The following is a 17,752-nucleotide window of genomic DNA, read 5'->3' on the forward strand; positions in this document are numbered from 1 at the left end:
ATGCCGAGCGGTATCGCAATCCTTATTTAAATTTACTTATTACTTGATAACTTTTATGTTTTCGCTCCGTTTTTCCGCAATGTTAGGCTTACCTAGTCGTAGATACTAGGTGCCATCACGACGGTTCACGGAGGGACAACCAGGGTCATGACATATTCAAAATAGATTAACGACTATATTCCTATGGAATCAATCTATCAAGAACGTTAAGATTATGATATTTAATTAAGCACGGTGACTAGGTATATTCCTATCCTAACCACAAATCCACCCCCCTAAGAGTTAAGATAGTGCTCTCTTAATTCTTCTCTAATCTAAATATGATTTTCCCAAGCATAGCATAGATAGTAAATAGAAACTAACTGCTGGCCAGACAATTAAGCAATTGATCAAAGAATTGAAGAAACAACCATATATTAGTGAATTTTAATCAAGGGTAAGTCAACGTTAAACAACAATATTCATGGTTAAATCACAACCTCAGAAATATGGGTTTTAGCCACTCATGATAATAGCAAACAATTTCATAAGTGTTGGATAATTGAAAATACTAAGAAAATATGAAGAAAACTGAGATCTCTTCGCTCCCGGATGTTTCTCGTGTGTATTCTTCCTTCAAAGTGGCGTCTCTCCTTTAAAAATAAGCTTAGTATTGCTTTTATACGTGTTGGGTAGGTCTAGGGCCGAAATAACCTTGTCCCGGGCAAAATTGGACAAACTTCACGCAACCAGAGCCCAGCCCAGCGCTAAGCGCTGTCCCTGACGCTGGCAATTTAGAGTATACTGCCTCTGGCGCCATAGGTAGCATGGGTCGCTGCCTGTGGCGCTGAAAATGCCATTTTGCATTTTTTCGTCTGTTTCGGCTCTAATCTCACACCTTTTGCCCCCAATTGCTCTCGGATCATTCCTACACATAAAAACAACTCAAATTAATATAAGTTAACATATTTTACATCCTAAATCCACGAAACAAAAGTAAAGCATGAGGCGATATGCATATATATATATATATACACTTTAAGCGAAACATCAATAATCAGTGATTAAAAAAAAACTTTAATTTATCGAATAAACTTTACATACACATACAGCAGAAACGCTTTTGGAAATGAATTGATGGAACTACGTACAAAATTACAAAAGCAAAACGTAGATTCTATGCATCTCAGCAAGTTACAATCAAGGCCTTCTAGGCTTCTACTCCTTAATTATTGACTTCTTCGAATTCATCCTGAACTGTTCTTGCTACAGATCTTTTTGGGACGAATAGTTGTATATTAGGTACTACTCGTACGGACATTAGTGCTACAAAATATGAAAATGGTTAGTACTATTTTTTAATACTTTCACACACTTCAATACTTCCTTCGTTTCAATTTATGTGAACATGTTTGATTGTCACGGAGTTTAAGAAAAAATAAAGACTTTTGGAATTTGTGGTCCTAAACAAGTCAAAAAGGGGCCCAGAATATTTGTGTGGTTATAAAAGCTTCTCATTAAGGGTAGAATTGTAAGTTTAACCTAAATTGTTTCCAAATTTAAAAAAAGGTCATTCTTTTTAGAACGGATCAAAAAGGAAATAGGTTCAAAACGGAGGGAGTAGTATTTTTTTTTTTTGCTAAGCACGCGCTTGTCACGTGATAGTGTAATGGGTCTAGCTAGTTCCATTTTTGTGAAGTTGGGGTCTGTAATAAGTAAATTTCTTTTGCAAGTCAAGGAGAAAAATAATTAAGTACTCCATTTTTAATATATAATATATATACACAAATTATGTATAATATAGTACTTAATCTTTTTAGCGAAGTGTCGTATGAACTCGTCTGGTTACATATCATACATGTGCTTATTGGTGAAGGTCATTAATTGAACGGATATTAAATACTATGCCTCTACAATGCAGTTCTATATAAGGAGAGAAGCTTATATAGAGGAAGAACAATCTAAGGTGGCCAAAACTACAAGCACTTTATTTTGCAAGGAAGAAGCTGTACAAAAGCATGGCTTCTAAACCTGGCATTCTCACTGATTGGCCATGGACATTTCTTGGAAACTTCAAGGTAATCTTTCTTGAATTCCCCAACTATTTTTTCCCGTTATCCTTTTGCCGTCAATACGTCATACTCTATGTTTTTCAAGTATATTCGTAAGCATGTGGCTTTCTTAATGTATCTTAACAATTTGCTTATCTTCTTTCTTCTACGGTATATATCGCGCTGAGTTCTTACAGTCCAATGTATGTCTTTGTTTCATTTTTCCTCTTCATTTCCTTCTTTCTTTGGAAAAATGGTACTAATATGGAGCTAGGGAGATGTAGATGGTTGGCCAAAAGAGAAACTAAAGAGAGAAAGGAATTCTTTTGACCTTTTTTCCCTACAGATTTAATAAATGTGACAAGTTCCAGGAAAACATGCTTTCTTATACTAATAAAAGTACGTAGTTAGCGTTTTGAAAAATTCTACAGAATAATTGCGGTCTTTTGGAATTCTCTCATTGTATTGGCAACTCATTACCTTTTTCTTTAAAATATAAAAGGTAAACGTAACTATTAAGCTTCATGCAACAATTCTTCAATTTCTTCCCTCTTATTTCTTTGTCAATAACGTAACGATTCTGCATCAGGAATTTTTTTTTTCTCCTTTTTGTGGTTTTTTTTAATCATGAATCTGCTGACCTTTTTACAATATTGATTTGTGTGGATGAAGTACTTGGTTTTGGCACCATCTGTGGGTCATAGCATATACACATATTTTATGATCAAAGATGAAAGCGAGAGGTACCTTGTGTACATAATCATACTTCCACTTCTACTCTGGAGAGTGATTCACAACCAGATATGGATATCTCTATCCCGTCACAGGACTGCTAAGGGTAATAATCGAATTATTGATAAAAGCATAGAATCTGATCAAGTTGACAGAGAAAGCAACTGGTATGTCATTTTCTATCCTTACGCCTTAATTCATTCTTCATCTACGCCACATTAAATAGTCGCAAGCGTTAAGATACACACCCTCGTGCACAAAGTCCTAGCCAAGACAACTCAATTCCAAGAGAAAGCGAACATTGAGGTTTTGGTATAACGGAAGTAATTCTTTTAAAATGTTTTCCATGAAATGTTATTTTTTAAGGTTTGGTTAGGATCATTTTTCTACCAAAGAAGAAAAATGACTTACATCACTCTTGAGAGCAATCGAACCCCTAGTGGTTATTAATTAAGGCCCATTTTTAGCATTAAAATAGAGAAGGTAAATTTCATAATAAGTCACAAAAAAGTCATAATGCCGGAAATCCAACCTTGTCGATGCACCAAATTAAAATTATTGTTACTGGTTTAAATCGTCACATCAACACATCCCACATTTTAATCCAACTTTTAATATAATAAATACCTTGAAAAAAGGACCAGCATACTTCAAAGTTCAAATATTTGTACTTTTAACAAAGACATATACGGTTTGTGTGATTGTCATAAAGATGTTTGACTTTATTAGTGTTTGACTAAAAAAGTATTAAACCTTTTAGTTAAGCCAATTAATAATAAATTAAAGGGCGAATCTTAGTTAAACTTAATAAACTCTAGATCAATTATAACAGGATATTCGTGAGATGAACATTGTTCAAGAGCATTAAATAACAGATTTAATAATCAATGATTAGCAATGCATATGATAACATGAACATGCAATAAATGTAGATAATGATAATAAGTGTAATAAGAAAGGATCTACCACCCAATTATTGTATGATTGAGATGTTCCTTTCTTCTATCAGTGACGTGAAAAGGTGAGAAGTGAATATGGATATGAAATCTTTGGATCTTGTGAGCAAAGGTTTAACAACATGTGCCCAAATAATATAGTGAGTGAACAAGACAACTTTTGTATCTTCTTTCTCAGTCAACCTTTACATGTGTCTTTATCGGAAAGTCCAGATCCTTTTTGTTCTCTATCTCTTACTATTGATAAGGGACGTATCCAAGAAACTCTAAAAAGTACAATATAAGGAATATCCAAGGGAATATTCGTGGTGTCCTTTTCTAAGCCAGTCACACCGTTACAATTGCAACTCCAGTTACTCGTCCTCGGCAACAATCCTTACGAGGGCGACCCCTTCGTTATAATGTCGTGGTAGACCCTATCCTTGGCATGACTTATCTGCAGTTACCGAGTTGCCAAATTTCGACCAATAAAATTAGGTTCTTGAACTTTTAATTAAAAAGAATCTAATAAATTAAATTATACATGGCACAATTGATTAAGGTTGGCGTGTTGTAGGGATGATCAGATCATACTTAATGGGCTGTTATATTATATCACATATCTGATGTTGGAACAAGCTCATCATCCGCGTTTGTGGAGAACTGATGGCATCATTATTATTGCTTTGCTTCATATTGGTCCTGTCGAGTTTCTCTATTATTGGCTTCACAGAGCTTTGCACCACCATTTTCTCTACTCTCGTTATCATTCGCATCACCACTCCTCCATTGTTACTGAGCCCATCATGTGTCTTGGATTTAAGGTCACACATTTGTTGTCGAGAGAAATTTATTCAAGAATCTCAAATTACAAACTTGGCTATCCCAAAGTGTCGCATACAAGTAAGTAATGAAAAATTATTCAAGATTGTTCCATATTTTGGATCCGTTGTTACAGAGATTATTTGGCATGATTCTTGATTGTGTTGCAGTACTTAATGAAATCGCGAAGAGAGACTATTAACAATTTGATGGAGGAAGCAATCATTGAAGCAGATCAGAAAGGCATACAAGTTTTGAGCCTTGGACTCTTAAATCAGGCAAGTCAAAGTATATGTCTAAAAAATCTAATGATATCACAAAATTTATGTAAGCTATCACAAAATTGTTATTATGGAGAAAAAGATTTAAAGAAAATTAACCTCTCTCTCGATATCAAGGGCTGTAGGCTGAACCAAAATGAACAGCTGATACTTCTGGTTTTATACAAATTTAACTTTTCCAGGAAGAGAAGCTGAATAACAATGGTGAACTTTACATAAGGAGAAATCCTCAGCTGAAAGTGAAGGTGGTAGATGGAAGTAGCCTAGACTATGCTGCAACCACAGAGCATACTTAGACAGTACCTTGGCTCTGATACCAATTGTTGCGGAAGCCAAATGTATAGAGTGTGAATAAGTCACAACTACTATACCAAAAATTATGACAGCCACCAAATAATAAATAAGACAATAAAGCAATAATAAAGGGAACACCAGAATTTACGAGGTTCGGCTAATTCTGCCTACTCCTCGGACACAACCAAATATTTTATTCCACTCCAAAATACAAGTGAAATAATACTAAAGAGAGAAGATACAAATGCCTTAAACAGATGAGAAGGCAAATGAGAGGTGTGTTTCAATCCTAAACATTAGGCCTTCTTTTATAGGGGAAAAATCCCCTCCAAACTTAACTCCCAACCAATGTGGGACTTTGGCATTTTGCCAAACTTCAACAAATCTCCACCTTGGCAAAATTCCACATTTTCAATTCTCTCTCAATAACAAATTTTGGTTGTGTCTTCATCTTCAATCTTCAGTGTTCAACAATGTTGATCAAATCCAAACAATGTTGAAACTTGACCGCAGTCACCACCTTTGTCAGCATATCAGCAGGATTCTCTGTAGTATGAATTTTCTTCACCGTGACTCCACCTTCTTCTATGATTTCTCGTACGAAATGATACCGAACATCAATGTGCTTCGTCCTTGCATGATAAACTTGGTTCTTCGCTAATTGAATAGCACTTTGACTATCACAAAAAATTGTGATACCTTTTTGTTCAACACCAAGCTCCTTTAGCAATCCTTGAAGCCAAATTGCCTCTTTCACAGCATCTGTAATAGCCATGTACTCTGCCTCTGTTGTAGACAAAGCAACTGTTGACTGCAAAGTAGACTTCCAACTAACTGGTGCCTTTGCAAAAGTAAACACATAACCAGTAGTTGATCTTCGTTTGTCCATATCACCCGCAAAATCTGAGTCACAATATCCAACTACAGACTGATTGTCTTCCTGCTCAAAAACTAACCCGACATCTACAGTATTATGAATATACCGTAGAATCCACTTCACAGCTTGCCAATGCTCCTTCCCTGGATTGTGCATATATCTGCTAATAACTCCAACAGCTTGTGAAATGTCAGGCCTTGTGCAAACCATTGCATACATCAAGCTACCAACAACATTTGCGTATGGTACCTTTGACATATACTCTCGTTCAGCTTCATCCATTGGCGACATAGTAGTACTTAGCTTAAAATGGGAAGCAAGTGGAGTACTAACTGGCTTAGTCTTGTCATCTATGCCAAAACGTTGAAGTACTCTCTTCAAATATTCCTTTTGAGATAAACAGAGTTTCTTTGAACGTCTATCTCTAATTATCTCCATGCCAAGAATTTTCTTTGCCTCACCCAAATCCTTCATCTCGAACTCCTTCTTCAGTTGAATCTTCAACTTATCAATTTCTTCCAAATTCTTGGAAGCTATCAACATATCATCAACATATAGGAGAAGATATACAAAGGAACCATCTTTAAGCTTGTGCAAATACACACAATGATCGTATTTGCTTCTCTTGTACCCTTGCCGCAACATAAACTCGTCAAATCGCTTGTACCATTGTCTAGAAGATTGTTTCAATCCGTACAACGATTTTTCAAGTTTGCACACCATATTTTCTTTTCCAGCAACTTTGAATCCTTCTGGCTGAGTCATGTAGATTTCCTCCTCCAAGTTTCCATGTAAAAACGCAGTTTTTACATCCATCTGAACTAGTTCCAAATCCAATTGTGCTACCAAAGCCAACATAATTCTAATGGAGGAATGTTTTACAACTGGAGAAAACACTTCATTGTAATCAATTCCCTCCTTTTGAGCATATCCTTTGGCCACCAATCTTGCTTTGTAGCGAACATCTACTTGGTTAGGAAATCCTTCCTTCTTTGCAAATACCCATTTGCACCCAATTGCTTTCTTTCCCTTCGGGAGATTGGCCAATCTCCATGTATGATTCTGATGAAGGGACTGTATCTCATCATTCATGGCAATCCTCCACTTATCTTCTTCTGAACTTTGAACAGCGTCTTTATAAGTAGTAGGAACATCATCAGCTACAATTGAGGTTGCACAAGCAACCGTCTCTATGAGACGAACAGGTTTCGTTATTGTTCTTTTTGGCCTGCTGGTTGCTATTGATTCAAGTTGTTGTTGAGATTCCTGAGTTGGAATCTCCTCTACTGGCTCTCCTTCCAGAGGGTAATCTTCATTTGTTTCCTCCTCTGCTTCTTGTGTAGGAAAAATAAATTTTCCCTCAAACTCCACCTGCTTAGAAGCACCTTCATTTTGTTTGGTATCTTCTGTTACCTTATTTACCATAGCAAATTCATCAAAGGTAACATCTCTGCTGAATATTACTTTCTTTGTCATAGGGCACCATAAGCGATATCCTTTGACTCCAGAAGTAATTCCCATAAAAATAGCCTTCTTTGCCCTTGGATCCAATTTTGACTCCGTCACATGATAATATGCAGTTGAGCCAAACACGTGCAAAGAGTTATAATCTACAGCAGGTTTTCCGTACCATTTTTCAAATGGTGTTTTGCCATCAATAGCAGCAGATGGTAGACGATTAATGAGGTGGCATGCATATGTAATTGCCTCAGCCCAAAATTCTTTGCCCAAGCCAGCATTGGACAACATACACCGTACCTTCTCCAGCAAGGTCCGGTTCATACGTTCTGCCACTCCATTCTGTTGTGGTGTATGTCTAACAGTGAAGTGTCGGACGATGCCATCATTTTCACAGACCTTATTGAAATGATCATTTTTGTATTCACCTCCATTGTCTGTGCGAATACACTTGATCCTCCTGCCTGTTTGATTCTCCACCATCGTCTTCCATTTGAGAAAAATTCTCAGCACTTCATCTTTGTTTTTCATTGTATACACCCACACTCTTCGAGAAAAATCATCAACAAAGGTTACAAAATAGTGCTTCCCACCCAATGAAGGTGTTTTGGAAGGACCCCAAACATCAGAGTGTACATAATCCAAAATGCCTTTAGTATTATGGATCGCTGTACCAAATTTAACCCTTGTCTGTTTCCCTTTGACACAATGCTCACAAAACTCCAAGTTGCAAGCCTTTACTCCTTTTAACAATCCTTGATCTGATAGAGTTTTCAAGGATTTTCCTCCAGCATGTCCCAAGCGCATGTGCCATAGCTTGGTTGCTTCTGCCTCTTTGTCGTCACTGGATGTTACTGTCGCTGTCCCAATAACTGTACTGCCACGATAGCGGTACATATTATTATTCTTCCGATTAGCCTTCATTACCACTAGTGCACCGGAGCATACTCTCATCACTCCATTTTCTGCAATGATTTTGAACCCTTTTGATTCTAGGGCTCCCACAGAGATGAGATTCTTCTTCAAATCCGGTACATATCGAACATCTATCAATGTTCTGATCATTCCATCATGGTTCCTTAATCGTATTGAACCAATGCCATATGAGGTAAGAGGGCTGTTATCCGCTGTGTGGATGACTCCATATTCTCCTTCTTGAAATTCCATGAACCAGTCCCTGTTGGGACACATATGATAGCTACAAGCCGAGTCCATCAACCATATGTCTGATGATGTTGATGACTCTGTTGTAACTAATGAGAAGTCTGAATCATCACAATCAGCTACATTTGAATCCATAATGGCCTTTCCATTGTTATGTTTGGCCTTATTCTTCAACTTCGGACAGTCTTTCTTCCAGTGCCCTTTTTCTCGACAAAAGGCACATTCATCTTTGCTGGGTCTGGATCTTGACTTGGATCTTCCCTTCTTTGTCCTCGTTTGATTTTGAGGACGACCCCTCACAAATAGTGCTTCTCCTTCTCCGCCCTTCTGTTTTTCTCGCTTTCTTTGTTCATAGCTGTACAAAGCTGAACAAACTTCTCTGAGAGAAATTTCGTCATTTCCATGGAGTAGAGTAGTTTCAAGGTGCTCGTACTCATCAGGAAGTGACGCCAACAACATTAAGGCCAAGTCACCATCATCATAAGTTGTATCCATATTTTGCAAATCTGTGACCAACTTATTGAAACTGGTGATATGTTCATTCATCGTGGTACCAGGAACATAGGTGAAGTGAAACAGTCTCTTCTTCATGTACAATTTATTTTGACTGTTTTTCTTCAAAAATTTATCCTCCAGTGCTTTCCATAATTTACTTGCAGAAGTTTCCTTTGTGTATGAATATTTCTGCTCTCTAGCAAGGTAGGATCGAATGGTACCGCAAGCAACACGGTTGATAATTCTCCAATCTTCTTCTCCAATAACATCTGGTTTCTTTTCTTCAATGGCCAGATCTAACCCTTGTTGAAAAAGGACATCTAGAACCTCGCCTTGCCACATCCCAAAATGTCCGGACCCGTCAAAAATTTCTACCGCAAATTTCGCATTTGACACAATTCTTGTCATAAGCGAAGATGCCAATGATGACGTATTGTTGACACTTGATGTAGATTCTTCTTGTTTATTGTCCCCCATATTTGACACAAATATTATTTAATAGCTGACGACACAAATCAAGATTATTTCCTTTCTGATGTAGAAGATCAGACTAAGCTGCAACTACAGAGCATACTCAGACAGAACCTTGACTCAGTTACCAAGATAAATCTTTTCTGATGTGGAAGATCAGACTATGCTGCAACCACAGAGCATACTTAGACAGTACCTTGGCTCTGATACCAATTGTTGCGGAAGCCAAATGTATAGAGTGTGAATAAGTCACAACTACTATACCAAAAATTATGACAGCCACCAAATAATAAATAAGACAATAAAGCAATAATAAAGGGAACACCAGAATTTACGAGGTTCGGCTAATTCTGCCTACTCCTCGGACACAACCAAATATTTTATTCCACTCCAAAATACAAGTGAAATAATACTAAAGAGAGAAGATACAAATGCCTTAAACAGATGAGAAGGCAAATGAGAGGTGTGTTTCAATCCTAAACATTAGGCCTTCTTTTATAGGGGAAAAATCCCCTCCAAACTTAACTCCCAACCAATGTGGGACTTTGGCATTTTGCCAAACTTCAACAAATCTCCACCTTGGCAAAATTCCACATTTTCAATTCTCTCTCAATAACAAATTTTGGTTGTGTCTTCATCTTCAATCTTCAGTGTTCAACAATGTTGATCAAATCCAAACAATGTTGAAACTTGAGGTTGTCACGTTAGACGAAGAAGAGTACAAGAGACTTAACACAAAGCTAACCCCTGAGGCTGCAACTAACTTGGTCCTGTCGAAATCTTATAATGTTTCAAAGGTACGTATAAACCAAAATACATCAAAATGCTTACTGTCCTGAATCTTGATAATTCATAACCAAAAGAGGTTCTTGATTATGCTGTAGACATGGCTAGTAGGGGATGGATTGAGTGAAGATGAACAATTAAAAACACCAAAAGGAACATTATTCATTCCTTATTCACAATTCCCACCAAGTAAAGCTCGTAAGGATTGCTTCTACTTCAGCACACCAGCTATGATTCCTCCAAAACATCTTGAAAATATAGACTCTTGTGAGGTTAGAGACGGTTATCTAATATCCTTAATTTCTCTTTAATTATGTTGATCTTCTTCTTATAGTAATTGCAATATAATTCTAGAATTGGTTGCCACGAAGGGTGATGAGCGCATGGAGAATAGCTGGAATTTTGCATGCCTTGGAAGGTTGGAAAGAGCACGAGTGTGGCAACATGATGTTTGATATTGACAAAGTATGAAAAGCTAGTCTTGATCATGGTTTTTGCCCATTAACCATGGCTTCTGCTACTGAATCCAAGACCTAGAAATATAGATTATATGATCATATCTTGGATCCATGGTCAAGTGTATCAGCCATTTGCATTAGGTGATATTTCCAGAGCTCTGTATGCATCGTATAAGATGTAATTTGAACAAATTTTGGAGCATGAATCATCACTTCTATTGATTAACAAACTTTTTGTTAATCTCCCTTTTCATTTCCATTAACTTTATTTTCCTTCATTCTTCATTGGATTTCCAGGTTTCCTTCGTGAATTGAGAACTCTCAGTTAATAACAAATCTGTGACAAATGGTATCAGTGCCTCTTTAATGGAGATTCCACTGTTTTATTTTATGATCTATTCACAAAATCCTATAAAAGATAAAGAGGGAATTCTTAACTGTGTCGGCTAATAAAAATGAAAGCTAAAATTAATGCTCAAAGAAAAAGAACAGAGTATTGTTTTTCAAGGGATATGATTAAAAGTTGGCATGCCAATGTCAATTCCCAATTGCCTGAACCTATAAAATCTACAATAATAAATGAAAGTATCAATTGTTAACTTTGACATTCACTTAATGGATGGAAGCCAAATTAAACTTACCGCAAATGTCAAGAGACATTCAGAGCATTACAGTGCAACCAGTTATATGAACATCCAGAATGATTTGCAGGCTTCCCGCTCTGTCCACCCTAACCACATAGACACAACTATCGGTGTGACGACCCGGCCAATCGTCTCATAAGTTACCGTCCCGTTTTTTCCATTTATGCTTCTTTATGCTTCGTTATCCGTGTTTTATGTGGTCGAGTTGGTTGGTTTGCGTTCAGAGTGGATTTGGTAAGAAATGAGACACTTAGTCTCTTTTAAAAAAGGTTAAGTTGGAAAAGTCAACCGGATGTTGACTTATGGGTTAGAGGGCTCGGATGTGAGTTTCGATGGTTCGGTTAGCTTCGAGAGGTGATTTATGACTTAGGAGTGTGATCAGAATTGGTTTTGGAGGTCCGGTGTAGAATTATGCTTGAATTGACGAAGTTAGTATGTTGGCGATTTTCGGTTGATGGGTGAGATTTTGATCCGAGAGCCGTAATGGAATTCCGAGAGTTGAAGTAGCTTCGTTATATCATTTGGGATGTGTGTGCAAAATTTCAGGTCATTCGGACGTGTTTTTGTTGGGTTTTTGATCGAAAGCATATTTCGGAAGTTTTTAGAAAACTTAGGCTTGAATTCGATGAGTTTTGGGTAATTTAATGTTGTTTGAGGTGTTTTGATGATTGGAGCAAGTTTGAATGAGGTTTTAGAATGTGTTGGTGCTTTTGGCTGAGGTCCCGGGGGCCTCGGGTGAGTTTCGGGTGGTCAATCGGACCTCTTTTGAGTTTGGAAAGTTGCAAAAAATTGATCTCAGCAGTTGCAGCATAAGGGTCCTCGCGTTCGCGAAGAGTAAGAGGAGGAAGGTATGAAATTGACCTTCGCGTTCGCGAGGCAGGCCACGTGTTCGCGAAGGGGAGTGAGCCTGGTGCATCGCGTTCGCGAGGGGTACTGTCGCGTTCGCATAGAAGGATTTGAGTCAGTGGATTAGAAGTGAAATTGTGCTTCGCATTCGCAGGTGTGTTGTCGCGTTCGCGAAGGGTCGCCTAGGCAAAGCATCGCGTTCGCAAAGGGTCGCCTAGGCAAAGCAAGAGTTTGACCGCGTTCACGAAGAAGGAAAGTTAGAACTGGGCAGAAAGTTTATAAGTTATTTCATCCGCGCTTTTGAGCCATTTTTTTCCTCCATAGTTGAGCATTTTGGGATCTTTTTTAAGGTGATTAAAGAGGGATCAAGGAGAATTGATTCGAGGTAAGATTTGTGAACCTAAAACGCGATTCTATTGTGAAATTTACCTAGAAATTCATGGAACCTAAGCTAAAAATGGAAGAACTAGGGCTTGAGATTTTGAACTTTTGAATTGCAATTTGAGGGACCATTTGAGGTCGGATTTGAGAACGTTTGATATGTATGAACTCGTGGGAGGATAACGAACCCGTTGATGTAAAAATTTCTGAGTTTCGAGAAATGGGCCCGGGGCTCGGGTTTCGCTAATTTGGGATTTTTGATATTTTTCGATTGTTTTCGATTGGGCTTTGCTACCTTAGCATATTGTGACATATTCGTTCTGATTTTGGCTAGATTCGACACGAGTGGAGGCCGATTCGAGAAGCAAAGGCATCGCAGAGTAGTATTTTCACCGGTTTGAGGTAAGTAACTATTGTAAATCTGGAATTGAGGGTACAAAACCTCGGTATTTGACTTGATAAATGCGGTGACACACATGCTAAGTGACGAGTATGTGGGCGTGCACCGGTAGGGATTATGACTTGGTCTGTCCCATAGCGACTATTAAGCCGCGTAATTGATTTGGAAATCTATATTATTCTATGTTTCAGTCATTTATACTGTGATTTGGGCTGTATGCCATGTTTGGGGCCTTGTGCCGACCTGTAGAATCCTTAGGGGTATTTTGACTGATTTTCCTCACTTTACTTGTTAAAAATTCATATCCTCAGTCATGTCTTTATCTGTTTAAACGATTTAAGCTGATTCTATCACTTTATTCCTAAATAAGAGGATTTGTGGGCTGAGATCCCTACCTTCTATTATTGTGCCTGAGAGGCGGTGAGGTAAATGACTGAGAGGGGGTTGAGAACCCAACGGTGAGGATATTATATATATATTATGGATCGGGCTACACGCCGCAGCAATACTTATATGGATCGAGTTGCACGCCGCAGCGATATATATATTGGATCGGGCTGCACGCCGCAACAATATAGCGTTTGGGCTGTAGGAGCCCCTCCGGAGTCTGCACACCCCCAGTGAGCGCAGTCGACTATCTATATGGATCGGGCTGCACGCCGCAGCGATGTACGGATCGGGCTGCACACCGCAGGGGTTATTCTGATTTATGTTATTATGAGAGATATATGAGTTGAGTGCTGAGAATGAGCACTAAGTGGCGAGAGATGAGTCCCGAGTGACCGAGAGGCTGCCCGAGGGACCATATTTGAGTGATTCCTAAGGCCTTGTCATGATGTTTTCACCGTTTCACTCTTCTTTCAAACATAGCCTCTTTTGGAAAAATATTGCTAAGTATATGATTTCAAACTTAAGCTGAAAGTGTATATCTTTGAGACGAAACTGGTTTTAAATTACAAAGCTGAGCTATTACCTTGTTGATATTTTCAGATATTATGTTTTAACTGCTCGTCACTATTTTCAGTCTTTATTTACTTTAGTTACTTACTGAGTTGGCGTACTCACATTACTCCATGCACCTTGTGTGCAGATCCAGGTGCCCGAGGGGCGGAGTGAGAGCTTTTGCTATTATCTAGTACTTGCTGGGAGGATCGAGGTAACTGCATGGCGTCCGCAACCCTGATTCTTCCCTTCTATCTTTTATTTTTTCCGCATTCCTAGACTTGATGTATTAGATATTCTGATAAGTATTAGAGGCTCTAGACTCGTGACACTGGATTATTGGGGTCGTGTCGTATTTGTCATTTAGTTTTCCGGGTACTTCTATTATTATTATGCTTAGAAAGAATTCTATCTCGAAAACAAAGGTTAGAGAAATGGTTTAATGCTGTTGATAAATCAGTTGTGGAATAGGGGTTTTCGGCTTGCCTAGTACTATGATAGGCGCCATCACGACCGGTATTTGGGGTCGTGAAAAGTGGTCACCATCAGCAAATCTTTTTTCCTCTTCTCTAATTAAGGTAAAAAAGGATTTAAATCGAAAATCAATAATTTACCACGGAACTTCTTCATAACACTAGAAATACACAAATAAATGTTGAAAGTGTGTAAATAAAGTCTCATAATGAAAAGTAAAAAATAAAATCTTTTGGGAAAAAACGTGTTAGCTTGGCCTAAAACAGACAGTATCACTTCACAACATGTCAAGAGTATCTTTGGGTCGTTTTGGCCAACAACTAGTATCAAAGCCAATGGTTTGGCAGGACGAATATATAGATGGCGAAGTGATAGCGTAGGGCCGGCTTAGTGCCTTTTCCCGTCTATGGGCCAATTTACTATCATTACATGTAGCTTTGGTGGTCATAAATACCCGGATCATGTGGGCTGTACACAATAAATCTCCAAATTAGGCCGTAAATGATGATAGGTCATGTGTAACTTAGCTTAATGGAGATATTATTGGGTGTGTGTGAATAAAGTCCCACGTAGAAAGTAGAAAAGAAAAATAAGCTAAGGAGATGAATACTTTTAATAGTGTGAGGTCTTTTGGGAAAAACCATGCAGGCTTGACCCAAAGCAAATAATATCCCCCGTTTGGCCATAGATTTTGCCAAGTTTTTTTGTAATTTTTTTTTGGCAAAACATGTTTGTTTATAGATTTTATCTATGTTTTGGAAGATTTTGAAAATAAAATTCCTATATCCTAAAACTAGATCTAGACCTGTTTTTGCCCAAAATATCGTAAAAATTGCACGGGGCGCCCTATTTGGTCCCCTCCCCCCCATTTAACTTATACCCATTTTTTAAAAACCTTTTAACTTGTACCCACTTTTTAAATAACTTCAGCCCCCTTTCTCCTCATCCTTCTCCTCCTTCGTTTTCTTCTTCTTCTTCTTCTTCTTCTTCTTCTTCTTCTTCTTCTTCTTCTTCTTCTTCTTCTTCTTTCTTCTGTTGCTGTTGGTGCTGCTATGGAACTTTAGTTCATGGGATGATTGCCATAAATATGGATAGTAACTTTCAATTCTGCTGGTTAAAGTTTGTAGCCATTAAATTTTGTCAATATGCATTTACATTTAAGAACCAACTACTTCGGTCTCATACTAGGGCTGTTTCAGCCACTACTATTGACTACACTATAAGAAACATAACTGAAAGTTACAGTGGGGCATATTTACATAACAGAAAGATTGGCATATCCAGAAAGAGGTGTCTTTGTTGCAGAAACTTTAGCTAAGATCAACTTGTAGTTTGATTGACATGTATAACAGAGTAAGAATGGCACCTTGTGGGAGTGGTGCATACCTAGCAACATTGGATCCGACCCATATGGCTAAATGAACTAAATAACTTCAGCTCTAGAGCTGAAGTTCGCCATTACAAAACAAAAACTTCAGCTCTAGAGCTGAAGTTCGCCAGTTACAAAACAAAAACTTCAGCTCTAGAGCTGAAGTTCGCCAGTTACAAAACAAAAACTTCAGCTCTAGAGCTGAAGTTCGCCAGTTACAAAACAAAAAATTCAGCTCTAGAGTTGAAGTTCGCCGGTTACCAAACAAAAACTTCAGCTCTAGAGCTGAAGTTCGCCAGTTACAAAAACAAAAACTTCAGCAATGGAAATAGAGAACAAAACTTTAGCTACTATGCTTAAGTTCATCAATTACAAACAAAAACTTCAGCACACTTGCTACTTTAGGCTCGTCTATTAGAATGCTGAAGTTTTGCGTGATTGCCTTTGCTACTTCAGCCCCATATGCTGAAGTTATACGAAAAAGCGAGTACGCTTGCAATATTTTTTACAAAGCGGGCACAAGTTAAAATGGGTATAGATGCAAATGCCCACAAAATATCACTGTTGGATTTTTTAACAATTTCAATAATAATACCAAACTTTTATATTTTATAAAAAAGTCCACCATCTTTTATGACCCAACTAACCACTAGCTAATTCGGGGGAAATGCATAAGACATGTATTTACTTTTAAGCCACTGTTTAAAATATCTTTAGTCTTTAGCCACTGCTTTAATAAACTTTACCCGTCCGGACGAAAATACCCTTCTGCTCATAAAGTTCAGGACCAAGTATCCTTAATTTATGAGCTTGTTACTGTAAGTTCAGGACTAGTTGTCCTTAATTTATGAGCTTGTAAGTCTAAGTTTAGGACTACTTGTCCTTAACCTTTGAACTTATAACTTTAAGTTCAGGACTACATGTTCTTAAATTTTGCTTGGAACTCGAAGTTCAGGACTACCCGTCCTTAATTTCTGTGCTTGTAACTCTAAGTTAAGGATCAAGTGTCCTTATTTTTTGAACTTCCAACTCTAAGTTTTCGGACCAAGTATTCTTAACTTATGAGCTTGTTATTTTATGTTCATGACTAGCTATCCTTAATTTATGAGCTTGTAAGTCTAAGTTAAGGACTACCTGTCCTTAGTTTTTGAGCTTGTAACTCTAAGTTCATGACTACATGTCCTTAACTTTTGAACCTATAACTCTAAGTTTAGGACTACCTGTCCTTAACTTATGTGCTTTTAACTCTAAGTTAAGGACTACCTGTCCTTAATTTCTGTGCTTGTAACTCTAAGTTAAGGATCAAATGTCCTTAATTTTTGAACATCAAACTATTAAATGGCAGCAAAATCTCTACTTTATTCAAGAGAAAACAACCTAAAGATAAAAATTACTTTGCATATTCTCATCGAATTGCCAATCAAAGGGTTATATCAAAATATTGCAAGATTGCGTAATCTGGAGAATTTCAAATTGGAAATACGAGACACTTTTGAGGAAGATTATTGGGACGTCAGTGATGTCGTGTTCCAAGCACTCAAATACTTGAAATTATTAAACTTCATGGATACTAGAGACTGGAAGGCAAAACTTTTACTTTGTTCAAGATAAAAACAATCCTGTATGTTCTTTACATTGGTATAACATGGATAGAAAAGAGATAGAAGAAAGGGTAACATCATCTTTTCATATTAATTTTAATAGACTAATGGCTACTTTTGCTTAGTATTAAAAGTGCTGAATAAAAAGTAAATACCACTTTATAAAGTGGTTATCCCACACAATATTTATAGCTAATTACTATCATTTTCTGTTGGACAGATGGATATTGTAATATTATTACAACAAAAACAATAACAACCCAGTATAATCCCACTTAGTGGGGTCTGGGGA

At 37.6% G+C, this 17,752-nt stretch overlaps 1 protein-coding gene and 1 pseudogene across 1 annotated transcript; both read left to right on the forward strand.

Annotated features, from left to right (window-relative positions):
* Positions 1 to 1,936: 1,936 nt before the first annotated feature.
* Positions 1,937 to 17,752, forward strand: part of LOC104235958 (very-long-chain aldehyde decarbonylase CER1-like) — a 28,706-nt pseudogene continuing 12,890 nt past the window's right edge.
* On the forward strand, positions 4,729 to 10,932 carry LOC104235959 (protein CER1-like 1). Its single transcript, XM_070161679.1, has 5 exons — positions 4,729 to 4,797; positions 4,983 to 5,058; positions 10,211 to 10,356; positions 10,444 to 10,617; positions 10,700 to 10,932. The coding sequence occupies exons 1-5, from the start codon at positions 4,729 to 4,731 to the stop codon at positions 10,814 to 10,816; spliced, it is 582 nt and encodes a 193-aa protein (XP_070017780.1). The 3' UTR covers positions 10,817 to 10,932.

This window comes from Nicotiana sylvestris, chromosome 1 (assembly GCF_000393655.2).
Source record: "Nicotiana sylvestris chromosome 1, ASM39365v2, whole genome shotgun sequence".
Lineage (NCBI taxonomy): Eukaryota > Viridiplantae > Streptophyta > Magnoliopsida > Solanales > Solanaceae > Nicotiana > Nicotiana sylvestris.